The sequence below is a fragment of the Grus americana genome, chromosome 7, assembly GCF_028858705.1.
Source record: "Grus americana isolate bGruAme1 chromosome 7, bGruAme1.mat, whole genome shotgun sequence".
Classification (NCBI taxonomy): Eukaryota; Metazoa; Chordata; class Aves; order Gruiformes; family Gruidae; genus Grus; species Grus americana.
This window is the reverse complement of record NC_072858.1, coordinates 6,322,612-6,350,326: the sequence shown is the minus strand read 5'-3', so window position 1 is coordinate 6,350,326 and position 27,715 is coordinate 6,322,612. Positions and strand designations below refer to the sequence as shown.

The following is a 27,715-nucleotide window of genomic DNA, read 5'->3' as shown; positions in this document are numbered from 1 at the left end:
TATACATTCTGCAGAAAGTATTCAACCACTGTTAATCCTTTATGCAAAGATTAAGTAAACGTGCCAAGCTCAGTGTCAGCACGGGTGGCATGGCATGTAATTGCCCGTGGTACAAACGCCTAGGAGTTTAAGTTCTTTATGAACAGCCGCTATTATCAGTGCCTAGTGGTGTTTCCCCTACGCCGATTTTTTTTTCTTTTTCTCTCCATCTTTTCGGGACCGCAGCGTTTCATTACGAATCAGAGACGAACACAGCTCCTCACCCGCGCTGTACCGTGCCCAGGAGGTCTGAAACCCAGCGTGTTGCAGGCTGTGCCATGAGGGAGCTCCCGGGGACGCACCGCCAGCGCTTTGCACTGACGGGCAACGGGTTCATTTCGTTCCAGCTGAGGATGGGGGAGTGTTGCATTAAATGAGACGGAAGAACAGCTCTCTACCTCCCTTCGCGCCCGTACGGCCCCAAAGGGCGCCAGGGCCCCCTCCCCAGCGTTAGGCGGGGGTGACAGCTCGGGGCCGCCCAGAAGGGGCCGGCGGGACCCAGGGCGGGTGGCGCAGAGACGACCGGGAGGGACGGCTCGCCAGCGCCGCGGGGGCGGGGAGGGGAGGGGAAACCCTCAGGATCCCCCGGCCCCCGCGCGGGGAGACACCGCGTTAGTCACCGGGACCCTCCCCCTGTGCCGACGCTCGGCTCAGCCGCGGCAGCGGCCGTGTCAGCCGGGAGGCAGCGCCGCTCCTCGCTCCCCGCCGACGGGACGCGGCGTCTCCGTGAGGCGCGGCAGCCGCCGAGGCTGAGGGGGAATGGAGGGGCCCGGGCTGCACCTCACGGGGCTCTGCGCCGCGGCCGCCCTCCCTCGGGGCGGCAAGGCGGGCTGCCGGCGGGCGGCGTGAGGCGGCTGAGCCGCCCCGGGTGCCCCCGCCCCGCGCGGGGAATGAGAGGCGGCGCCGCGGGGCTGCCGGAGCCTGCCGGGACCCACCATGCGGGAGCTGGCGATCGAGATCGGCATACGGGTCCTGCTCTTCGGCGTCTTCGTGTGAGTACCCGCCGGACAGCGGGGCGCGGGGGGGGGGGGGGGGGGGAACGGCACCAGCGGGTACCTCCGGGACTGCCTCAACTTTCCTCCGTCGCTCGCGGCCGTTCTGGGGCCCGAGTCCTTCCTCACACCCGAGCGCGGGGTCGGATCGGCGGTGCGGGGTGGGGGTGCGGGGCTGGCCGCCCCTCAGCGCGGGCGGACGGCAGTCAGCCGCCCTGCAGCCCCTGACGGAGAGGCACCCGCCGGTGGGCTCTGGCGGCGAGGCGGACCCCGCGGTGGGGGAGCCCCCCAGGCTGTCGCCGGCCCCCTCGGGAGCCCGGAGCGACGGGGAGCTGCCGCCGTTCCTCCATCCGGCATGCGGGGGAGGAATTTTTCCCCAGGGTGAGCCGTTGCAGGAGCAGCGGGGAGCCCCCTCTGCCCTGGGATTTTTGCCGAAGACCTGCGGGAAATTTTTGCCGGAGAAACTCCTGTTTGTGAGAGAAGTGTGCAAAACCCAACTAAACCCCCCCCCCCCCCCCCCGCTTCTGTTTTCCTTTGGACGATTGTAGTTGTTACTGTGAGGTCTCATCTCTGCCAAGGCTGTCAGAGCACCCAACAGCTGGCTTGCAGCAGTGGGAACCCGCAGTGGGTGAGCCCCGGGGCAGGCACCCTCAGCGGGGCCGCTCCAGCGCCGGTGCTCGGGGCTGAGGAAGGACCTCGGGCTGATCGTGAGATGTCGTGTGTTGTAGCTGGGCTTGCGATGCGTATCGGCACGCTGCTATGTAGGAAGGAAAGTCATGAAAAATCTAGTTGCTGAAAGATGTGCAGCTATCGCTGCAGGAGCACTCTTTGTTTCTGCCTTCTTTAGGAGAAAGCAGTTAGGTATTGTTTTGTGCTCTATACTTCAGGCAGGTTTCCCTCTTTCTTCTCAGGGCTGTGCCTGTTTCTTCTTTCTGGCAGTTTGTGTTCTTCATGCATTTGAACAATGAAAAGTTATGATCTTCGCATAAGCTTGCAATTCAGTTGCTTAATGTTTAAAGATGAGTAGTCTCAATCTTTGTGATCTCTGAGGCATCACAGAAATTACATCAGATTCTGCTACTGTTTACTTGTTTGTCTAGTTAACCAGGGATCCTGTTGGTCACAGGTGCAGGCAGTAATAGTATAGAGCATCTATTAAGCCGTGATAGTGACTTACAGCTGGTGGTACTGGAATGCTTTGATGCACTTCCTTTCTGAACCTCTCATGGTTAATGACTAACTTTGCCCAATTTACTGGTATTTGAGTTTTTCCTCAGTGCTCATTTCTCTTGAATATCGATGCAAATCTTTTGATTTGCAACACGTTTGGTAAGTGCCATCCTCTTCCTTTTAGGATAAACTTTGATACCTTCAAAAACCTGTAAGGTACCTTTTGATACCTTTGTTCAGTTGCATCTTACTTTGAAAGTAGACCTGTTCCTTTCAACAGAACTCTTTTCTGGAATATATGGAATTACAAGGTGAGCAAAGACCTCTGAAACTGATGCTACATCAGAACCTTTCCCTTCATTACAATTGCATGTGTAATTCATCGCTTACACCATCCAGTAAGAGATATCATGGTAATAAGCTATATGAAGATATGTAAATCATGCCCCATTATAAGTAGTATTCTCTAGGTTATGCTTGTCTTCTGTCCTCATTTCCTCTCTAAAACATTCTGTAATTTTCACTATTCTTTATGCTATGGTTCTAAAAACAGCTGAGGGGTGGCTAAAGGAAATGCTTTGGGTAGAGCCACCATAATGCCATATGGCAAAGGACTACAGAAGCGCTTTTCGCATTTTTCACGGAGCTCAGCTTCTTCCTTCTTGGAATTCCGGGGAATAATTCTGACATTGTAAGAGGTCATTGGGAGCATTCATTGACATCTAAAAGTACCGAACATGTAGTATTCTAAATTCACATCCAGGTTGGTGTTTAGTTTTATAAAGAACTGCTCTTTCTTTGTAATGGCTGCAAATATATGATCTCTAGCTAGACCAGAAGAATGGCTTTTATATTCAGATAATCTTAACACCAAAGTAATCTTTTGCTATTGAAATAGTATTCAGTATTTCTCTGTCTTTCCAAAGAGGCAGTTACTCTTATTTTGTAAATTTTTTTGTTATTTAAGTTTAAATACTGTGTTTTCTGTGGTTTTGTAGACAGGCAGGGCAAGGATTTTTATGGAGGGGTGAGTTCATTGAAATATCTCTTCAAGTGTGACCAATTACTGGTGAATTTGGAAGCCCTGGGACTGGAGTCAGGGCAGCAGGAATGTAAGCTCTACTGCAGAAGCTATTTCTAGGAATGAAAAGGCTTGTAAGGTTCCCACCTCCCCTGGAAAGAAATGCTATTAACATCAGTGAGTTGAGGCTTGGTCTGAGATCATCTCTGTTGTGAATGCCAGCTGCAACATAGATATTTGTCCACCAGGAACCAAACTGAAGAGTATCAGTTCATTCTGAAAAGGTGTTGATGACTTTGGGTCACTACCAACCCTTGCAGTGTTAGAAACCTGACCTTGAAGATAATGGTTCTGTAGTTATTTGCCAATTGTGAACCATCTGTGCCTCCCAGATGTCTTTTTAGCTTCAACCTACTGATTAATATAACTCAGAGTAATATACTGGCACATTTTGTATCATAAAATGCAAAAGAAAAAGGTGTGTATTCCATGTTGTAGTTGTGCTTGGTGATAAATGTCATTTCATAAAAATGGAGGTGTGAAAACTTATGTTGATGATTGCTGAAATTGAATGTATTGCCAATTTGAATGTATTTTACGGCAACAGCAGCCGTATTTTCTATACTTAAGACTGGCAACCTTTTTTCCCCCCACATAATCATCAACTTTAGTCATTCCACCAAAGGTGAAAATCTATTCTTGTTATTTAAGTTGTCTTCTGTCATGCAAATGTACACCATGCCAAGTAATACACACTTTTGGTGGTTAGGTATTGGTTTGGATGAATTCAACAGGCAATCAGGGAGGATGATGATAACAACTGACTCAGTTCTAGGTGATGTGTTTTTAGCCATTGCTAAGTGAACACAATTAAAGACGGGTTTAGGTATTGAAATTAAACAACTCAGGCTTCTGTGCCTTTACAAAGATCTATGCTGAAGGGCATTTTAGCCCTCAGGATTTACTAGTATTGAAGGAGGGATTAGTTAGCAAAGATTTATTAGAAGAATGACAGCTGCCTGAAATTCAGAAGCAGGAGTTAAAAAAAAAAAAAGGCAAAACAAAAAGCCAACAAACCAAACACAACACATTGCAGTCAAAAACATACTTGATGCACACTTTACTGGGAAGGTAAATAGATGTTCTTTGAGTACCTTCAGGAAAATAGATCTCAAGCCACAAGTTACAAATTGTAAGGACAATAGTGAGATTTCTGTTCTGTCCTTCAGTTTTTCCTGGCTCCTAAACATTAACAAATTAATTTTTAGTTTTCAAAATATTTAGCCTTATACTTTTTGACTGAACTGAAAAGATCCTAATAAGCATAGATGATTTGCTACTTACTAGGCAAAGAAAATTCTCTCTGTATAATTTGTCCATTACATTGTTATTACATTATGCAGTTTCAAACATTTTTTAATTAAACCTGGATGTTAATCAGTTCTCACTACATATTTTTGTTTGTTTAGTCTTTTATTTATTAAGAAATATCTGTGAGTACAGAACTAGATTTTTTTTTAAAGTGAAATTTTTCATGCAAGGTCTCAGAAGCAGAAACGGTCTGAAGTTGTCTGCAGTAGAAAATGTTTATAAAACAAGTGTGAGCATGTACTTTGTTTATAGAAAAAATCAAACACTAATTTGAAGAATGATTTAATTAGGGTCTTGCATCTCTGTTTTCTTCATTTTGTACTTATTCCTATGACCTGGAGCATCTTAAGCTGCCTGATTAATGCTAAAACATGTTAAACGTGGACAGTCTTTCTTCTGCTCCATGTGGACAATGGCATTTGTCACTTACTGAATGCTTGATGAAAGCAAATTGTTTTGACTGACCTGGTTTTATTCCGTTAAGGCAATTGTAAAAGATTTGTGAGCAAGTCTGATATTTTTCACACAGGAGTGACGCCCTTAAAACAACCTTCTTCATCTCTCCTGAAAAGAGAGATTCATTGAATGGTAGCTCAGAGTGAGCCTGTACTTACCGGTAGGGAAGTCTTAGTTTCTTAGCAAAATACATGTTACTCTGTTCTAGGTATCTCCTAGAAGGAGAACTTTCAGCTGTTTCAGAAGTTTTAGAAGACTGCAGTGTTGTCTTGGTAGAGAGATGGAAGAATTTGTTTCTGTCGTAGAATATTCAGCACAATGACTTGTCAACAGCATATCGCTGATGTTTCTAGATCTAACTGATTAAAAGGACAGTCTTTCAAGGATTGCTTCATCAAACCTCGAGCTCTTCAGAGAGTGTGATGTGATTAAAATATAAATGTCATTCAGAATAATTGGATATCTTCCCTACAGCACAGTCTCATTAGCAGCCTCCCTTGGGGATAAATGTTTATCTGCAGGCTAACATATGTATACATTACACGCATGTAGTGTACAGTGTTGACTAATGCTGACATCTTTTGTGTGTGTGTGTCATGTTCAGACTCTGGTTTAAGTAAATATAGCCAATTCTGTGCATGTTTTGTTTCTCGTAAGTTTACAAATTAAGATTTTAATCAAGTTATGAATATGCATGAAATGATTTAGGCTGGAAAGCTCTTTCAACATAGCTTGCTTTGTCATGGGTGGTGATCTGGATATTCTGCATACATCGTCTTCATAAATGATACTATGTATTGTCTTGTTAACACAGAGAGAAAATCAATTAGCTGAGGAAATTCCACAATGCTGCAGTTCCGCTTTACTCTCTTCTCCTAGTTTGCGCTTGCTTTTTCTCTGTTGTATCTACTGGAGTTTTGGAGAATCCCCTGAGCTTGAGAATCATGAGTAGTTGGAGATCTTTAGGTAATATAAGCAAAACAGTATTGAGAAGAAATCACCAGGCTGAGACATTAAGATTTATTTCCTCATCCTGACAGAAACGCTGCCTGATTACACAAATCAGTTGGACCAGGATTTCAAAGCACCTTTTAAGCCTAGGCTGTATCGCTGGATGTTTCAAAGTAAAGTAGGTATTTGGCCTCATGAGCTTCTCAGTCTTTTTGTGCCCTACATTCTTCGTTTGAGTTTCCCATAATTCGGCTTTATTTGGAACCTGATTTTTTGGCTTGTGATCTTAATCTTGGACTTCATTTTTCTGTAACCTAATTTCTCGTCAAGAAAGGGAGAGTAATACTTCTTTTTCTCACTCTTTTTTTCATTTAGTTGATGAATTCTTTGTTGTGAGGTATGTGGATAGCAGCCAAAGCCATTGAACATCCTTGGAGCTTTTTCGGTGGCAGTTTCACAAATAGTAATGATAATGCGAAGTGAGAACATCAACGTGTTTGATTACTAACCTGTTTGAAAATAGGTACTGTATTATAAACCATAATTTAGATGATACTAAAAATGAGGGCCCAGGTTGAAGTCTAGTTCACTGAGTAGGGTTAATGAATGGTTAAGGGAAAGACCTGCTATAAAAAAAGACCTTAGCCTCTCTGGTGCTTGGGATCTGAGAACATATATCAAAGGTTGCGTATCGAGCTCCAGCGGCAAGCAACAGACTTGTTCCAGTGCTCAGCAGAGTCTGTTACACCTTTGAAGTGATGGAAGAATTAGAATGCCGTGGAGCTTCTGTAACTCGCTGAATGCAACTGATATATCACAAAGTAACCTGAATTTTAACTTTGCTCAGCTCTACGTCCTTGAGAGGCTACTGTAAAAACAAAAGGCCATAAATACCTATTGTACCTGGTGTAATATGAAGTACACAACAAAACGACTGTGTGCCTGTCCTAATATCTATGAAATATCGCAACGCTGACGGAGACACTTGGTACTTGGCATTCCACTGAGCTGAAGCTTCTGTTTCCATTGTTTTCTTATTTTATTTGTTGAAACCAGGGTAGGATTTTACTGACTTTGATAACAGTTATTCAGGAAAAAGTGTACCTGTCTTTTGTGCCGACTTTGGTCTGTGCAAAAGATACTGTTTTACAGACCGTTGTATCAAAACGTTTAGCTTGTAGAACTAAGTTTGTTTAATTTGTCTTCCCTGAGCCCCAGGGAGGTAAGGGGGATTTAATGGCAGGAAATCCAATTGTCCTGTTAATAGGATGGGATTTACAGTTGATGTCCACGGCTAAACTCGCAGCTGAATACATGCTAAAAAAGGATGTTATTGCAAATGTGAAAGCATCTGCTCCAGATTTTTGAGGAGTAAATGGCAACTTTGTGTCTCTTCTTGTTGAATCCCATTTACTCACTGACTTTGGCACTTTGTATTTATTTGCTCCCAGCCCCGATGGAGGGCGTTTTATAGTGAGAATGTTACTAAGACTGACAGGATTTCTGTGAGGGAAATTTTTCTTTAAAAAAAATATTGATTTTTATACTTTGATCTAAGCACAGTCAAGCTGTTGCACAACTGTGTTTCTTATGGCAAAGTCTTTAATAAAAAGTGCAGTCTTACTGCTGAGAGTGCACTCGGACCTGGCACAGTAAACCGAGATCTTTATAGGCTCGCGATCTGTTGGTGACTTTGAAAAGTGAGTACCTGGAAATAGTTGGCGGAATTATTGACACTGTAAGTGGATTAAGGATTATATTTAGTGTGTCTTGTAACTTTTTTTCTGTAGTGAGCACCGTGCTGATACTGAACAGGGGACGTGCTGCATCCATGTTGGCGAGGATTGGTGGACAGAGAGAGGGAAAGCTGAAGCCAGTACTTGTGTCCCTTGCTGAAAATTTGGTCATGATCTGCTGATCAACAGGGGATGTACGCTTGGATGATTAAGGAAAGCTTCACTGGTTTCTGAATCAGAATAGCTGCTTCACAGATGATCCAATTAGATTGTCCTCATAGAAGAGACAAAGTTGTCATCAGATGTTGCGCTTGAAAAAAAGCTTTTTATAACTGCATGGATTTTAAGGTGTTTTTCCTTTGCCTTGTAAATGGTAAATTTGTGGTCATTGGACCACAAGACGTTGCTACGCAAGAAACTGTGACTGATCTATGTGATTCTGCTGAAAACTAGGTTAGGAATGTTTGTCTGTTGTAAATCAGATTGCTACAGTTACTGTGTATCCTATTTGTTTATTTCTCTGCATTACAAAACATTTTTAGCTTTTACTATCCAAATGGCTAAATATGTTAAAATAGCACTGAATTTTAATTAAAATTGCTTATAGATAAAATGCAGTAAGTGTGAAATACTTTACTGTAGGCTAGAGTAACAGGGTTTACAACTGGTATTTTCAAAGTAAGTGGTTGATTAAGAATACTTATGCAGGTGAATTTCGGAGAATTGAGAAAGATGGCAAGAGGGGGATAGAAAACCCCTTTTCTGAGAAAAGATAGAAATAATTGAGCTGTTTAATCTAGAAATCTGAGGAGCCATGGACGTAATCGTCACATGTAAGCAGTTGCCGTAAAGATGTATGAAGGCAAACTGCTCTTCGTGTCCTTCAGGAATTGTACAGAAAGGAAAGGTTTTTAAACTTGTAGCAAGGGAAACTTAGGCTGAGTGTGGGGAAATACTACCTAATTGGAAGGACTCTTGAGCTCGGTGGTAGACTGCCCAAGGCATATGTAGAATCTCCACCAATGGAAACTTTAAAAAGCAAGTTATGCTAAAGTATCTTGGGAGTATTTTACATAAAGTGTTGCTTTGCTATGTGGCTGCGAGGAGACAGACTAGGTGGCCTTGTAAGCTAGCACAAATCGGCTTAATGATCCAAGATTTATATTGCCTGCGAGTGCCTCAGTGTGCGGGGAAAAGGGGAAAAGCATTAAAGCAAAATTTTTGGCTCATGCTGATGGGCAGAACAGGCAACGGTGTTACCAGTTACTTGGAGAATACTTCAGCACAGACTGGGCAGAAGCTGATGATACCTTCTGGCTGGAGGGCAGTGCCATGCCAGGTATCATATTCTAAATATTTTTGCATTGATGAGATTGTGGGGAAAATGAAATCCTAGATTAGGTGAAATGTTTCACTCTGCAGTCTTGCAGTTCAACATTTTACTCGTATTTTGAGTGAAAAGTTTTATTACTACTTTGGAATTTATAATGGAGGTGTAAATCTCAGCTCAGACATATTTCAGCTTTGAAGGATTTGTGGCACCCTGCCAAGCGTTGTGAAGCCTTGCAAATTGAAAACAACAGAGGAGTGTATCGTTTGATATAAAGTGTTATATTTTCATTAACTGCCAATTTTCCCTAATGGGAGAACAGATCTAATAGCCTGACTGTACTCTCATAGCCCGCAGAGAGGCCATGAATAATTTCATTCATCTAGTGTCCAAGGTGCTTTACAGGAGTGTAACTACTGCTATTGACTTTAGCGAGAACTACAAAATGCTAAAAGTGATGTTCCTATTCCCCATTACCATATCTTTATATCTTTTTTTTTTTTTAAATCATTATTAATGCTCTGGAACATGTAGTAATTCACACAAGTGTTTTTGGTTTGAGTGATGTTAATATGGTTAGATTTGATTGTGAATATTGTTAGCCAGGTCTTTTTTTTTTTTTTTTTTCCTCCCGAGAATAATGAAGTCATTGCATACAGCAACTGTAAAGGAAAAACTGGAACAAAATAGCTTGTAAATTTACATTAGATTTAGCGAATAACTTCAAAAAAGTGTCTGTCTATTAATTCTGAAGTGTTTATTTTAAAATTTGCATTTTTAAATGCACTTTTTATTAAAATTAATTTAATGGATGCCCAAAGAAAATATTTGATTACAGTTTGGTTTAAAATGTTATGTTGCCATTTGGCCAAAAATTAGTGGTGTAATTTCACATAAAGAAACTCTTGATCGAGCCTTCTAGCTTGGTCCATAGTATTTCTCCCCTCTCTCACTTCCTTACCAGCTCCTGAGTTTTTTGTCTGAAAAAAACAGTCTGAGAATGTGTTTTGGCACTTAGCTCTAATTGTAGACAATTTGTTTGTTACTACTTAACCCTCACTTTTATTCAACCTATACCTCTCAGGTACAGGATAGGCTTCACTGCCATACAGGTAGTCTTTCAAGGTCATCCATCGTATGTTTAAGGGGAATGGGATACAAATCATAAACATTCATATAATATATTCTAGACAAAAAATAACTTGGCAGCAAATCATCAAGTCGTGTTCATATTATTAAAATTCAATTCTGGTGAAAAGCTTGGTGAACGAGAGAAAATTTCTTGCGTAGAAGTGGTGGTAGGTTTTTGATACAGGGCTTTTAGAGAGATTGAGTGGGTGCAGTGGCTGAACGGAGACGAGATCCTACAGCGTGGAGGAATGTATTAGTGTTTCAGAGATTGCTCCTGAATAAGCTGCCAGGGTCAAGCTGTCACTTCCAACTGATTAAGCCTTGTTCCAAGCAAGATCTTAAAGAGCTATTGTGGGAGGGACAGGAGTGAGAAGCATTGAAGTAAGTGTGCTACAAAGGGAGTTTTGGAGAAGGAGTGATGGAGGGACAAAAATAGCTGAGAGGGCAGGCTTTGGTCACTAAGAGAAACTCTAACCCCTGGCTTTCACTTTGGGTCCAAACCTATAGTCAGTAGGAATGTGGCACACAGGTATGAAAACGGAAGAAACTTTATCAGACTACTCAGCTCTATCAAATTGCTGTGAAGCCAGGGTAGTTGTCCAAGGAACTGTTGAGAGTTGTTTGGCTGAAAACAGTTTGAGATGTAAAAACAAGCATTAAAAAACATCAAAAGCAAAATTTTGACTGTCTGTAGTATGCATTGCTTCATTATTCAGACATGTGCTTAGGTAACTTAAACCTGTAATATGAAATCTGTTTTTCACTTTAGCATAACGTACAATCGCCAGCTTTGAAACTTCTAATGACTACATCAGTGTTTGTATACTGATGATTTCCTTTCACTCTTCTCCCTACACAAACACATCGAAATGACTTTTGTGAAATAGCTTACATCATAGGGTATATTTAATAAAAATAGAGCATAGAGGCAACAGTTAATACCATAAATTATGCTTTTTATTAACTAAAATGAGAGAGAATGCAATGAAAACAGTAACCAATAGTTGTCACTTTCTTGGCATCTCTTATTTCTGTAAGACTACCACTGTTGATTCTCACTGTTACAGTAGTGCAGCTGTACTGGATTGCCTTAAGTATTTATTTAATTGACATAATAAGTAGCAGCTCTGACCTGCTTGCCTTGCATTTGAAGTGCTATGCCACTATGCCCCGTGAGCAAGGATCACAAGAACTGAACTGCTTTTTTACCTCGGGAGCAGCTAAATGCCAAAACAAATACATTTTTGTTTCAAAATGATTTATTTTATATTCTGCTGACCAGAAAGCAAAAGATGCAAACATTGCTTTCAGTATTAGGTCAAAGTTTAAAAAAAAAAAAAAAAAAACCAGGCCAAAATACATCAGTTTGACTCATTTTGCAGTGGGTTTTTTCCTGTTTCAGTATAGCCACTCTTGTCTCCTGCTCTTCTGTTCAAAGCTGCAATGCAGCATGGCCAATGTTCCCTCTTTATTTCTGTCACTTTGCTCATTTCCAAATATTCCGCTTCTGTAAGGAAGAAATGATGGTGAAAAGGTTGTATCTAGGCTAGTTAAGTAGTTTAATGCCTGAATACCCATTTTTATTCCCATTGAATGGGAGTTTTCTAGATTCAGTCACTTCATACTGGCAATAATGATATTCAGGAATATTTAGTGCTACTTGCATTAAAGTGCTCAGCCTGTGAGCAAGGAGAATGTATGTGAAGTTTTTGGATTCTGTCCGGCGCACAAGAACAACTGGCTGGCTGTGTTAATTGCTTGTTCTTGTGCTGTTCATGCATGGTCAGATAATCCTTTCCCTTTCCTCTTAGGTTTAGTATGACTGAAATAATATCACAGGAAGGAAATCATTTATCCAGAGAGAGTTCAAATGCCAAGGATTGAGAAAGCAGTAGAGGTGTAATTTAGGTACTAAGGAAATTAATATTAGATTCTAAAACTCCAGGCTATTCTCTTTTTTTCAGCATTGTGAAAAGATTGCTAGTTCACTATTTCCTATTAAGTATTCTGAGAACATTTATGTATCATTTATGTATTATTTCATAAGCTGCAGGACTCCCGTTGTGAATGTGTATTGTTGTTAGTTCAAGATCTGAACTTTTAACTGAGCCCAGACTCCCCAGCTGTTGCCTCCTTGCTGATTCATTTAATTCATTTTGTTTCTTAAATTTGGACCAAGCAAGGAAGAGAAAATTTGAGCAGAGGGGTTGGGTCTGGGTTTTTTTTAACCTGTTTCTATCCGTATATTCAGTATGGGTACACATGGCTCAAGTCGTGCTGTAGCAGACTTGAGCCTAATCTCAGGCGCAGCTGATGAAGCCTTTATAAATACAGCCCCAGATGCTGTATCAGGGAAGGGTCCAGTGGCTCAACAATCATTCGGAGACACTGACTGGCACAGACTTCATCATCTAATTAGACACATTCTGGTTGAAGAACCTGTCATGGTTGGCTTTGTTGGCCCAGTACGGCTCATCCAAACTGGGGTGCAATGCTAGCTGTGAGAAGGAGAGTCAAAAGGGTGGCCATTCATCTGTGGAAGAAGTCACACCTAGATGTATATCTGTTAAATCAGTGGATATATGAGGCAAATCTAGGAAACCTGCTAGCAAGACTGAAGAAAAATACTGGAAACTCTCTTCTTTCAGCACATCTGGGAAATATGACAAGCATGGTAATAAGTATGTTTTTAAAACTGCATTAGAATTAATTTTCAATCCCTTCTTAATCAAAATTATTTCTCCTATATCTGAAGGGCTACTGTGGGCAGAGTGCTAGTTAAATGTAACACTGCAATTGCTAGCTGATTTAAAATATTCACTTTTACATTAAGTGATACTGACTCATCTGAAGCCAAACCTACCCTTGAGAACCAGTTCTCAACTTGCTAGTGGCATTAAAAAAAAAAACCAAAAAAAACCCCAACCAAAAAGGTTGCCTCTGCCCTTTGTCATTATTGGTCCCAGGATTTAATTCCATTAACTTTTGGCTCCTCCCCACATAAAAGTGCACCCACAGAATTGAAAGTGGGGAAAGCTGTATACATTTCAATTAGAATATCAAATGTTATCAGGAAGTGGTATGAAGGCCTTGTTTCTAGCTTCTCAGAAATACAGAAGTTTAAAACAGGCTATCAACTTGCGCTATTTTCAGAGCTGTACTAGGCACTGAATAGGGACTGAAAGAAAGAAGCCTCTTGCAACATTTTTCTTACCGTTTACTTTCTGCCAGTACTCCTCTCAGTCTTTGTAAATACTTGCCTACAAACAGAAGGCTACTGCCAATGAAGAGAGGCATCAGATCTTCAAATTTCTGTAGCCATAAAAACAGCTTATGAATTATCTTTGTAGGGTGTTCCTGTGAATATTGACTACCCTGTATCCTGCAGGACACTCAAACCAATAAAGCTCCATATTAGGATTATAGATTGTTAATCAGAAGTGGTAGGTGTATACACTGCATGGCAATGTATTGGGAAATAAAAGGGTTTAGCTGTTGAAAAGGTGGAGATAATTTATTGATTCAGCTGCTTCTGTATCTCTTGGTGTGAATGTAAATTAATGAATTGGGTTTAGTGCAGTTACAAGATGATAGTTTAACATGTTTCCATCCAAGCCTATGAAGAACCAATAAAACATTAATTTCTGTTTTCATGTACGTGCTTCTTACGCAATCAATATCTACTGTGATATAAATTCTAATAGATTTTAGACTTTAACTCTTTACTTTTGATTTCTATGGAGAAATTGAAGCTGTTGTTTTCCTACTTGAATGCTTGTCAGCAGTGCACACTTGGCATGTGTGAATACCAGTCCAGTTAATGAGCAGACTACAGCGTTTGGAGTCTTGCTTTGATATGGAATTGACTTGCTGGAATGAATTGCCCTACCTTGTGTTGTAAAACAGTGGCAGAAAACGTCAAATCTCTTGATAACCGGTGTTGTGCCTTACCGATAGGGGAAGTTTCTCATTCTATCAAAACCAGAGTTTATATTATTGAAGTTATATTTTTTTATTTCATGTCAGCTTTTTCCTTTGAAATTGCAGTTCATCATTAATAATTGGGCCTTGGTTGTATTTTTTGTACCCCAATACATAATTCCCTTCTTGATGGCTGAGGAACTGTGGATTTCCCAGATGACTATAGAAATTAAATGGCTCGGATCTCTTTCCCTATGCTAACCTTTGAGCTAACACAAAGCTATCTCATCACGGTAATACGCATAGACAGCTGCATTTCAGAAACTGAACTCCTCCAACATTCATGTGGTGAGCAGAATGACGGTGATAAACCACAGGCATTGTTTCTTATCTCACCTCATCACTCTCTTGTCTGCTTCAGTTCTGTTAATTTTGTATTCCAGCCACAGACCATCTTGAGCTTTTCATATTGTGTCTGTCTTTGCACAAGTTCCAAATATAACCGCTAAAGAGTTGTATTTTTTCCTTAATATTACCTGTAGGGAATAAACAAGACTAGGTTTCCTCATGGCACGAGAATGAGTTATTCTTTCCAGGCATATCAAATAACATGACATGAATACTTTTCCTACTATTAGTATGTTTCAGAATGGGTAAGTTGAAGTCTTGGATTGAAATGTGAGCAAAGGTGATGTGAATAAGCAGCGTTCAGTGCAATCACCCCGGCCAATGTAAGCGCTGGGCTCTTTAGCCTGGGTCACTGGTTGGAAACCCTTGAAGCAAGTTCTGTCTTTCAGAATATAATTTTCTTATCTCCATAGCTGTTGTGCCCTGTGATGCATTCTGCTTTATGGCTCTTAATTCACAATGTTGGGGCTGTGAATCTGTTGGGTGAGAATCTCTCACTGAGCTGTTATCATGTATATACGCTGTAATTGGGCCAACCTATACAGAGCCTTACCAACCTTAGCCTCACTGATGCTGCTCACGACTCTGTTTTAGTGTCAGGACAACTGATTGCACAATTTAACATGGCAGGTACACTATAAAAGCTTTTACTACTGGATTTGAGATCTGATTTGGGGAATACTCGAGGAAATATCCATGTAAGCAAGTGCACAATGGAGTTCCAGCCGTACAGTCACAGCTAATCTGTTTCTGTGGGAGAGGCAGCGCTGAGTTTGCTCACGCAGAGTTCTGCAGTCAGGGAATGGTAGTCAGAGCCAAACTTTTTGTTGGCTGTTGGTTTTTTTTTTTCCTCCCACAAGCCCTCAGAAGTGATGTAGAAAAGAGCTTCATGAACGCCTGTGGCTTTGCTGCTCTCCCTTACTTCCTCAGATGAGGAATTGCATACAAAGCCATTTTAGGATCAGATCTGCTTATCAACAGATGATGCTTAGAAAAGAGGAGGGTTGATCATTTGGTATCTGATAGGAAAGACTTGAGTGTCACAATCACAAGTTCATGTTCATTCTCTTCTGGTGCTTTGCCATGCCATATGTACCTCTCTGTCCTCTCCTTTCTTATTGCCACTTGTTACTTGGGACAACCCTTACCTGCATCTATGAAGAAGAGAAATTCTTCAGAGGCAAAGCAGAAGGCAAAAAACCCAACACTCACAAAAAAACCCCAAACAAACCCCCTTGTATGTCCTTTAGTTGATGCTCAAACCCAGGAAGTAATCTCTAACCCTCCAGTGGGTGATGACACTTCTCATGGAGTGGATATCTAGGTCCCCAAGACTGCCAGGATGAAAGCCCCTATGTATTCTCCTGTGTGACTTCATATTGCTACTCTCTGAAAATGGAGCTGGTGGCTGGCAGCAGTCCTTGTAACACTTAGTTACACCTTAGTAGGTGCTTCCAAGCTGAATGCTACTCATGATTTCATTGCTGGTAGTTTGCATCTTACACTAACAGGACGCAACGATACAACCCTAATGTTGGGCCCATCTATCTACTCCTGTCCTCTTCTTGTAGCCAGATGTGTAACATACTTGTCTACTCTAACATTTAAAGGTTTCTGCCTTGCCAACTTTGCCAATGCAGTACTGCTTATTACTCTTTCTCTGATCTTAGCGACTTCCAAATGCCATTGCTTCTTGATTTCATGCTGCTGAATGCCAGGGAATGGTAGCTACTGTAAGCAGTGCTTGAAACAATAAGGTGAGGTGCTAAACAATACCCTTTTGTTGATTATGGGAGATGAAGACCATGGTGGATGCACAGGTCAAGGATTCTATGAGGATAATTATGCAATTTTTGATTCATTCACTACTAGTGAATGATTTAATAAAAAAGCATTATTAGTCCATATTATCACAAAAGTACTGTGTGCTTTTACCTTGATCAGTCTGTGACGTGGTGCTTGCATAAAATTGTCTTAAAGGGCTACATGCTGTTAAATGGTAGTGAAGTTAATGTAACCTGGAAGTGGTGGTATCTTTGGAAAAGATCAACGTTTTTATTTAGTGTAGTGTTCTAGGCAGTAATGTTGGGATGTCCAAAGCAACCTCAGGTACTTGGACACCTGTTCCTCACTGATGTTTTTAATGGAATTTAGGGCTTCTGTTTCCCTTAGGTTGCTTTCAAAGTCACAGTTAAAGGCTCTTGAAGTTAATGGAAGTCCTTTTATGCCTTAAATACGTGTTATCAGGCTGAAGTGTTCAAAATATTGCTTGTTAAACTATTAAAAATGTTGGATGAATATGTAAACATGCAGAAAGTGTGAGATCAAAAATCTAATACTAAAATTTCACGTACTAATACGACGTAAGCTTCCTAAGTTGTTCACCTGCTGCCAGGGGATGTTTTATGATTGAACTTGTATTTTCAGCCATAACAGGAAAATGTCTAGACACCAGTTTTCTTTATCCAAGGACTACATTCATTTCTAATAACATCTAGTCATTTAAACAAGCTTGTGCTGGCTTATGAATAGTAATAGACTGTACTTTTCGTTAGGATGAAGGAACATAAATCACAAAGTGTCAGGCAGCATAGAAACCAGTATGTCCTCATGATTGTTTAATAGAGTACAAAGGGAATTGCCTTCAAGCTAGTGAAATCTGGTATCCAGTTGCCCATCGGTGATGCTTCAAAAAAGGAAGAGAATTGTTCTCTTATGAGCCTTGGCATAAAAATTTAATTAGCAGCTGAGCTTTTTCTGAAGATTAAAAAAAAAAAGGTATTTCTTTTTATATAGTTGCTTTCCTGTAACTGTTTACTTTATATTTCTCTGTTGTTCACACACACAAGATCTGCAGCCTTCTACATCTACTTTTTTTCCCCCTCCTTCAGTAGTGATTTTGAAATTATTTTACCTGGTTTCAGCTATTTTTTTTTTGGTTATGTTTTTCAGCATATTTGAACATTTTTCTTGAAGACATTCAGAACACAAGTCAGAGGAAGAAATGGATAATTGACCAGATTTAATATGTAGTGGATACAAAACTGCTGTTGTTCAATAAAATAATAATTATAATAACTATTGCTGTCATTAATAGATTTGTTAAAATGAATCTTTAGAAGAGTTTAAAGATAGTGAATATATACTAATCAGAAAATCAGTCCTCAACTGGAATCAGATACCATTTATGTTATTTATTATAGTTTCATCTCTTTAGCTTGTGTATTATTTGGCTCTTAAAGGCATTAAATCTTATAACTTAGCACATATTTGCAGTGTCATAGTATGATTTCTGTGAGAACTATGAATTTGGTTTTGTTTGATTTCTCAGATTTAAACAACTGTACTTTAATCTTAGTTTTCTTATATAATGATGAGACGGGAAACAAAAGAACAAGAGCCCCAAACCTTTAACTCTATTGGCATTTGCTCATAATGTCAAATGTCTTAATGTCAAACTAATTAAATCTCTGGTCTAATGTGACACATTTTCCAAAAGTGTACTGGTACACGGATATACTGTGATGACCTTGAAACTAAAATATTTGTGTATTGTTTGTTTTTTGCAGTTAGTAGAAATGCTTCAAGGCCTAGATATGTCGAAGACTGTGTCTCTGCTTCAAAGCGTTCCTTGGTGTATCCATCAGTCCCAGTGCTCTGAGAACTGCCTCAAAGCAGTCAGACCAGCAAATACCTGAGGGATTATGTTAGAAAAGATGTGGCTGGCTGAAGGATGTAGTAATTGAAACTCAGCTGGCTTCTTCAGCTTCTTGCGTGCCCAGACTTGCATGTACTTACCCTTTGTGCTAGGATGAGAGCGGTGAAGTACCACCTGGCCACGGATCCTATACTACATCTTCATAACAAATGTTAAGTTCTGGACAGTATAGCTGTGAACTTTGCAATTCAGCTCTCCCAGGTGACGTGTTGGATGTCATACTCAGACCTGTGACTTCACTTGGTAGCAGAACCCTTTCAACCAGTAGTTACTTTCTTCTAGCTGCCATCAATATCTTTAAAGACTGAAAGTAAAAATAATGCACTTTAGGACTCTCAGTTGAAATTTGGAAACAAAGTTCCTTGCATTGTCTAGAAATCAACCTTTATTTTTCTAGTTGAAGATAAAAATTGTGAAATGAATTTTTCATATATGAGTTGTTTTATTTCCTGGAAACAGTCGTCTTTAGAAATGTTTGCCTCTTTCATGTCTTGCACAAGTTTTTTTTTTTTTTAATTTAAAAAATATTTAAGTTTTCGATTTGAAAACACTGAAACAAAGTGTTTTGACACTTCTGAAACTCACCTTGCACCCTCTTTGGAGAGCAGGGTCACACTCTGAACTTGAAGAAGCTCAGTATAGTAATAAATATTCTCCTTGCAATACTAGATTCCTTAAGTTTCCAGAAGAATCTGGTTGTCCAGGTAGGTCAGTAAGGGAAGCATAACTATTGGTACAAGTGACAAGACTGCGTTTGACTTTTTTGGTCCTCAGACTTTGTTTTCCTTTAGGAAGAAGTAGTTGGTTGGGCTCTCTGGAGCAGACAGAGTTTAGTACCTTCTGTCTGCTGGGAGTCTGAGTGTGCTGGGGTAAAGGGGGTCAGCAGTAGCATGTGCTGGGGACGTGGGAGGCTCTGGCGAATGCAGAGATCGTAGACTACAGTGAGAAAACGATGAATGGCTCGTCAGTCCTCAGAAGGGATAAAAAGAAGGATTTCCTAAGACCCAGAAGACTGGATAAGGTGGCTGTTTAGGAAATTGCTGACCTGGCTGGATTTGAGGACTCATCTTCACGGGGGGAGTTGCATATATGTGGTTTAATTTTACTCTGCTTTACAAATTGCTTTCAGCTTTTTCTATTTACAAAGTCAATTGTTGTAGCTGGTACTTGTATAAAACCTGGTTTTGGAGGGGTTTAAAGCTCTTGGCTTTGGAAAATTTACAGTAAAAAAAAAAAAAGCTTTGGGCCACTACACCTCCGTGTTCTGGCTTCACAGGCTTATTGGGTAAGATCAATCTGCATAAATCTGGTCCCTGTGCCTTCTCTCAGCAGCCATTCTTTCAGTCCTGGTAAACTAGCCCTGAAATGGGTAATGTAAAGCAAAGGCAAAACTTTTCAGGAAATCTGATATGACTTCAAAGCTAAGAAGAGTTAAAGGACAGTGAAGGACTCTGTGGAAAAAGGAGTGTGGTTTAAATTAAGAGAGACAATTTACGTAGTCCTGAAAAGCTTTTGAAACATCTGACAACAGTCAAAGATCACAGTTCCTGCTACCTCTTTCAGTGCTGCACAAAAGATACCACACAAATAATTTACTTTCTATATGACAATTTATTTTGATGCTCTTTATTTCAAAATAACATAATAACCAAACTGGGGAGGGCGGAGTGGGGGGTGTTTGGTTGGGGTTTTTTGTTTGTTTTCACAGCTAAATAACATGAGAATGAAATTAAAATAGTCAGTTTTGGTAGAGTGAGACATTTCTGGTAGAGCTAGATTTTTCTTAAGCTTGACAGCCAAATCAAAATACTGGGAATCTGAAAAAAGAAAAAAAAAATGTTTCTATGAGCCCATCCTGTTTTAGGATTAAGTCTCTTTTGGAGATATTCTCTAAAGTTACCTGTTTGTGTTTTTTTCTTTTCTATCAATAGAAGGAATTGTCTGGGCTGCTGCTTTCTCCCTGGTTTGTGATCCTGCAAATGCAACTGTCATGCTTCAAAGTCTGGATCTTGACATTTGAAAGACACATTTTCTATTTGAAATCTAGTATATAATTTTTTCAGTGTAAAATACCTGCGACATGATTTTTCTAATCCCACAATATTATTTGCACGCTTTTCCCACAAAAAATAAAATGACAATTTATCCTCCACAGTAAAGTTTACAGAACTTTTATAAACTTCTAGAATATAGACTTTTAAAAATCATTTTCCTAAGTGTATATTTATGAAGAATGTATTACTAAAAAGCAGTGAGGTAGGGTATCAATGTTTTATAAGGATAATTCATGCATGCTATACCATAATTAACTTTGGGGGAAGTTTTAAATCAGGAGGACTCTTCTGGGGTTTTTGGTCATCATTTCAAATTGTGAAAAAATTATATCTTTAATTGTTATTTTCAGTTTTACAGAATTTTTGGATCCATTCCAGCGGGTTATCCAGCCAGAAGAGATTTGGCTGTATAAAAATCCTTTGGTGCAATCAGACAACATACCTACGCGTCTTATGTTTGTAAGTACTAAAGGTTTGTTGGTCATTTGATGGCTGTAAACTAAGTACACTTTAATTCAATAAGCAGTAGGAAACCTTCCAGAAGCGTAGGATGTTTCTTGTCTTCTGATGACAATTGTTTTCCAATCCAGGAATGTCCAAATGGCAAAATGTATGAAATCATGCGGAGTTTTTAAAAAACCAGCATTACTAGGTGACTGAATGTTGATTTTACAGTTTAAGATTTAAGCTAGTGTTAAGTTAGAGGTGTGCTAGAGAAATGATTAGAGAAGCTTTTTGAATTAGCTGGTTGGGTGACCTGACAAAACCTTACCATGCTCTTATTAGATTAAGTGCTTATATTTTGAAATCCAATTTGTTTTAGGCACATTAGGCACTGAGATATTTGCCTCCACGTACTTTTTGGTGTCTTGGTGGTGTTTTTCATGTGGACAAAACCTTTGTTTCAGCTTCCGCCAACAATCCTGAGGTCATTGGGGGCGTACTTAATATATCATAGAGCTGCTCTGCTGTCACCGTTCTTCTGGCTCTCCCCAGCACAGCTCGTGTTGTCACGCAGACTGGCTGTCTGATTTTGATGGTTTGTCTGATTATCAAAATTCATCGTTTTGATAACCATCACTAGCAATGATTAACAATCATAATAATCTACACATATAACTACAAGAGTACAGCAGGATAGACCACTGCAGAAATGCTAAGAAATTACGGGCCTAGTTCAGGCTGTTAAAACAAGTAGGTCAGTCTTTGCAGAAGCTTCGTCAGTCAAAGCGGAGATTTTGCAGTAAAGGACATGGCAGATGAGGTCAAATCCTAGTACCCTTACATCAAAGCCTGGGTCTTCAATGAAGCCAGGGTTTTACTTTTCAGATTAGGAGCTTGAATTCAGAGTAAGTGCAAATCAGCTATGTAATTTGTCTTCATTATTTTTATTTTTTTTAAGAATCACAGGCCTTCAGTCAGGGAAACTTTTTAATTGAGTAAGGAAAAACTTGAGGGTACTTCCTGTTTCCGAGGTGACAATATATCCCAGCCTTCTAAGACAGAGGCTGAAGGCCTGGTTTTAAATTCACCAGCATATTGTTTATATTGCATTAAGAAGCAGCTCTATTAAGTACTTTTTCAGCCTGGATGGATGTCTTTTTCCTGGAAGACAACTGTATAAAAACAAAAAGAAACATTACATTTTTGTGCTAGGAAAGATTTTGGGTTTAATTCCGCCATTTTTCCTTATGCTGAACGTTCCCTTGCTACGTGCTTTGTCTGATCTGTGTTTATAGTTCAAGGACCAGTAGTGAATCATTGTACAAGGGTTTGCTGCAGTAGTGAAACTATTTTGGAAACTGGTTGGGATAATCATTAGTCCTTCCTTTGTTCTCTAGGCAGTAGCCACTGGGAAACACAATTCTGGGATGTAAGCGTAGTACGTTTCCCTGTTAACCACTGCCCACAGAGCCAGCGTTTGGTATAGTTTCTGCAGTAACATTTGTATAGTCTGCGTTCTGTTTCTGGCTCAGACCGTGACATCTCGGTAACTCAGCGAACAGCTTCTTAAATTGAGAAACGTAGATCACTTCTAAATGTTTTTTCTTATTTCTTTAATGAAAAAAAAGAAAAAATCTAATTCTAGCATTGATCACAAACTTTTATTATGTAAAGAATATCTTGCCACTTGTGTTGTACTCCAATATTGAAACATATGTCTGTGGCTTACAAGCAATCTCTAAGACTTTATGAACTGCTGGATTATTTTATAAATTGCAAGATATGAATTAAGAGAAATGTTGTCAATACCCCAAACCCAGATCCAAATTAGATAAAGCTGACTTCTGCATGGGTAGAAAGCAAGCCACAAGGACTGGAAAGACCTGAGCCTTGTTCTGTGTGTCTATCAGTGGCTATTCCTTATCTTGGAAAGCGTAAGGCATTTCTCACAGCTTCTCTTGAATACATGGAAGTGTGTGGGAGTCCCTATAACTTTAGCATATTTCTGGCTTGCCAGGATGAATAATGAACAAGAGAGATTTTGTCCATGTTTCACAAAAGCAAGGCAATGTTGGAGTATTTCGCTGCTGGAAAAGAAAACATTACTGAGATGCGTCTGAGGAGAATATTGTTCGTTAGACTGTTGCCAAATCCGTTATGGATATGAGCCATACAGAATCTTTTTGCAAAATAAAGAAAAAGGAGTCTTTAGCAAGCCAAACTTTCTTTGTATGTGCATTTTGCTGCAGAATAAAAACCACTTTCAAGCTAATCCTTTTGTGTAAGGAACAGCAATGTACTGCAAACATGAATAGTTCTTCATCTCTCTCAAAAATCCATATGCTTGTGAAATATGAGGAAATCTGCAGTTTTACCAGATTTCCAAAGATAGATTGTGAAGTGGTTTGGAACAAGCTGCCACTTGAATTCTATTTTTTGTTGATAATTTCTGCTTCTCCTGTTTGTTCAAAAGATTTCTAACTCCATTAAACCACCAGTATAAGCCCGTCAGCCTGGCTATATTTCTATATGTTATTCAACAATGGAATACAGATATCTATCTTCTTTTCTGTCCTGGTGGCAATCCTTACTTTTTAGAATGAAACTAATAATTCTATGGTTGGCTTTAACCTTTTTTTATTTTGCTCTTTGTCTCTGAAAGCAGAAATTAAACTATTTTTGGAGCAGTAACATGGCACTGGCATCCTGACTTGAATCTCACACATGCTGTAGACAGAAGGGAGTTTTAAGTGGAAATGGTGCATCTTTTTGCACAAAACCTGATGCCTGCCTTCCTAAGTGTAAAAAAGGGGAACAGACTCCAGGCTGTTTTAATCTGCATGGCTTACTGAGTTAGATAATATTTTGCAGATGCAGGTGAGGGGAATTTGGTCCAAGATGCACTACCACAATAACAAATATAGTGCATTTTCATGTTGTTCGCTACTCAGATATTCTAAAAGCATAAAATGAGGACTGGGATTAATCTGTACTATAAAAAGGAATCAAATGTCTCTTCTCATAACACGTCTGTCCTGTCTGTTTTTTATTTTGGTGGGGCTGTTTAAGAAGTAAAGCACTGTTCAGCCTCAATAGAGGTAACATAATCTTACTTAAGCCCTGGTGCCCCTTGTGCCATATACAGCTTAATTTTTGCCTTGTTTAAAAAAACCCAGTCATTTTCACTTTTCTTCTAGAGAATAAATGCTTTTGAAAGACCCTAATTTGTTTTTGAACAGATGTGCTTGTGAAGAGGTTTGTAGATTCCCGAGAGGAATTGTTTAACTTAGACCCGAACCAGCAAGAAGCATAAATGGCCTGCCTTGCCTACAAGTTGCCTTTTACCTCTGCAGTTGAAGGTCTGAGACGGAAAGGATGATGGAAGGACCAGTTGGGAAGAAAATCATAGTTTTCAATGCAAGTTACTAATTAAAAACTCCCTGGTATTGTGCTTGGGAGAAACCGATATGTCTCTCTGGAGAAAGACAATACATACATGCTCCGGGAGGACAGACCGCAGTGTAGAGACACTGCACGAAGTAAGATGCTTTTGGGATAACTGTCACACTTACAGTGAATCATCAACCATTGTCCAAATTGCTCTATGATAATGGAGATGCTCTTTGTGGAAATCAAGTGCACGCATTGATGTGCAGATGCCATTTCAGGTCCTTTGTAGGAGGAATCCTGTCCTACGAGCACTGACAATAAAAGAATATGTTTCTGTTTAAGCAGTGAGTGTACTTGTAGATGTTCAGGTTTTCCCCCTTTTTTTTTTTTTTCAGGTTTTCTCCTTTTTTTTTTTTTTTTTGAACAAAATCAAGCAGTTTGCTCCATGTCCAAACACTTGTAAATGAAAGAATCATAGAGACATGATCCTCTCAATGCATTCAAGAATATAGTTAAAGAGAAGCCAAAAAGTAAAGTAAACAGCATTTTAAAATGTCAGGAAGTTGGTGATGGAGTCTGTTATGTTGAATAGGGTCTTACTGAGAGCACAGCCTGGATGGGCTGCCCTCCAGAGCAATGCTTAGAGTGGGAAAAAATGTACAGGGTCTGTATGGCTCAGCGTATGAATTTTATGGACTTTATAGTCTGTTGCTTTTTCATTTATGAAGCCGACATTTTAAATGCTGCTCCAGGCAATTACAAATCAATTATAACCCACAGTTATATTACAGTTTTAATACATTCGTTGCCCTGTAGTTGCAAAGACAAATCATCCCGCTTTGCTTAAGGTCAGGAGTTTGATAAAGATCATTCAGCCTTCCAGTTTAAATGGAGCTAACTGGAACTAATTATCAATCAGTTGGACTGAAAAGGAATTGATGCGCTCACACATGATATTTGTTATCTCTTACAGGCAATTTCGTTCCTCACGCCACTAGCAGTCATTTTTGTGGTGAAAATAATTCGGCGAACAGACAAGACTGAAATTAAAGAGGCTTTCTTAGGTAAATGTATGTCATACTTCAAGACAGAGAATGTGTGATAGCTCTCAGAGATTGATTCCAATTGTGGTCTAAGCCTTGAAGAATACTTGTCTCCGTTACAGTCCATTGCAGTAGTTTTCAGTGCAGTTACGCTGAAGTTGCAAGCCATCTCACAAAATCCTTTGGTTTTATGTATGTTTCTAAATGTACAAATTCTGTGCCTTAATTCTACAGTCTAGCTAGCAAGGGTCAGAATTCAATCAGCATGGACAAGACCATCTGAAACACCGTTCAGGTGTTTATTTTTCTGTCACAGCCAATCTATTCCTTACCTCTTATTTATACTTGCAGCTATTCTAAATTAAGGATTTGAATGGAAGGTCCTGTGAGATTCAGCTGCGTAGTGCAGGAAATTACTCCCCTCATTGTTTTCTCTGACCTTCTCCCGGAGTTTACCGTTCCTCACTGCAAAATCCGTGCTCAGCTTTTTTAATCACAAGCTGATGTTTCTTTTTAAACTGCCAGTGGAGTGTTAGATGTGCACTTAATCCTGGACTGTGAACTGCTATGGCTGTGTTACGGGTGAAGTCTAATTACAGTTGTAGGCAGCATCTTCGAGCAGAGGAGCAGGTAAACAATGGGGATAGTAAGTCTTAAACTGCTCTAGAAACTAATTCTGGCTGCGCCTATCTTTTGAAATCTTTTAGTGATATATGCCCAGGTCCTTTTTACATAGGTATTGCCAGAGACCAGGATCGACTAAAGCGCTTTCACTGGCAGAGGATGCTTTGAAGCACTAAGAAGTGCAAATGTTCTTGTTGGCAGTATGTTCGAAATATGCCTAATTCTGAAATTCTGTTTTACTGGCTAATTTACACTTGAATTTATTGGCCCTTAAATCGTAAGGTCAAACTGATACTCAGCCTCGCCTTAGCTAGATAAGATGTAATGGCACTATGTATCTGTCTGAAATTTTTTTTTTCAGACAAGACTGTGTTCCCATAGCTCTTTCTTTCTCCAGTTGCTCTAACACAAGTGTGAGAAGATCCTACTTTTGTTTTGGCTGCTGCCAGTCATTTGTACTAAGTTCTGAAATGTCTTATAGTGATATTGTGCTGACAAGTCCATTCAGTAGAAATAACTGATTCATAAAATGCATACAGTCACCATTCTGAGTTTCACTATCTGTTGTTTAAGGACGGGAGCTTTGGATTAGTTTCTGCATCAATAATTCTCACCTTTTTGTTTTAAAGAGATACTATTTTTTTTCTGCTGTTCTTGCCTTCTGTTATGATTCCCTCTATAATGTCCAGGAGAAAACTTGCCAGCTTCCCCAGCATTCTCCCTGCTACCCAGACTTTAAGGAAAACCCACCCTTGATGTTCTGTTCTGCAGGGTATCCCTGTTCAGTATGTGCCATAAGTGTGGAACTTCTTGTGGCTTAATTATATTCAAGTGTACTGTACATTGATATGTTTCAGTATGTTAATGTGTCTGGTGTTGCGAAGCTGATGTGAAGATTCATTAACTGTGGTGGAGCTTTGCTGATTCGCTGAGATCTGGCACATAATGTTCATAATGAATGATCAGGAAGTCCCCCAAAAGGTGACCTTCTTTAGGCATTGTATGTAGAAGAGATCAAAGGTTAAAAGAATGTGAAGATGCTTTGTCCCTCATATAGCCGTTAACATAAAGAAGGTGATTCAGTGGATCTAAGGTGAGGGGTAGTTAGCTTCCTAATGTCAGTGCCCTTGATCCTTCCCCTGAAAGTGCGTATGTGTCTCTACTGACTGCATTATGTGACTTTTGGTGGGCAGTATGAATCTTCCCTAAAGGGAACAAAATGAGAGCAAATGCAATTTGTTTCTCAGCTTACATTCACGCTGTCATTTGATACTTGGATTGCCACTGTAAGGAATATGCAACAGTGAAAGCATCGATCAGGTATGCAATGAACAATTAAGACAAAGTTCTGAAAAGCATAAACTTTACCGCATGTCTCAGCAGATATCTCTACATCTCCCATTTTTTAAAAGGGAGAACATGGTGCTGTGATATTGCTGGTCATATGCATTCGACTTTGTGGAAAACTTCAGTTCACCATGCAATCACCATAAATAACAGAGTAAAAACAATTGAAAGGAAAAAGAGAGCATGGGATTGAGTGGTCACTGTGAACATAGGCGTTGAAAGTGGAAAGCTTATGAACAATATCAGTGTCTCTAGGATTGACTTGTTCTTTTATTTTTGCTGGCAGCTATTGCTATAGTCTGAAAACACCCTGGTTTTGTTCTGATGAAGAGCATCCTTTTTTTTTTAACTTAAAGAAAAATAGATCCTATAACACACACATTTTTATGATCTATAATATCCTCAGGCAAAGATATTTATGGAGACAGGATGAGTGCTGCTGAAGTGCAGCATCTGGGGCAGCAGTCCAATGAGAAAATAGCTCGTGTAGCTGTCATAATCAAAAGTTATATTGCTGTAACTGTTCTGCTGGAAATCTGAGATTTGCCTGATGGTTTTGTCCTGCTGGG

The 27,715-nt window shown here is 39.9% G+C and overlaps 1 protein-coding gene across 1 annotated transcript in view; it reads left to right on the top strand.

Moving 5' to 3' along the window:
• The first annotated feature begins 567 nt into the window (after nt 1–567).
• The window catches only part of PLPP4 (phospholipid phosphatase 4), a 66,006-nt gene continuing 38,858 nt past the window's right edge, over nt 568–27,715 (top strand). Inside the window, exons 1-3 of the mRNA XM_054831925.1 lie at nt 568–1,031; nt 20,649–20,757; nt 25,106–25,196. Of these exons, the coding sequence (XP_054687900.1) occupies nt 976–1,031; nt 20,649–20,757; nt 25,106–25,196 (256 nt within the window). The 5' untranslated portion in view covers nt 568–975. The remainder of the gene's footprint in view (nt 1,032–20,648; nt 20,758–25,105; nt 25,197–27,715) is intronic.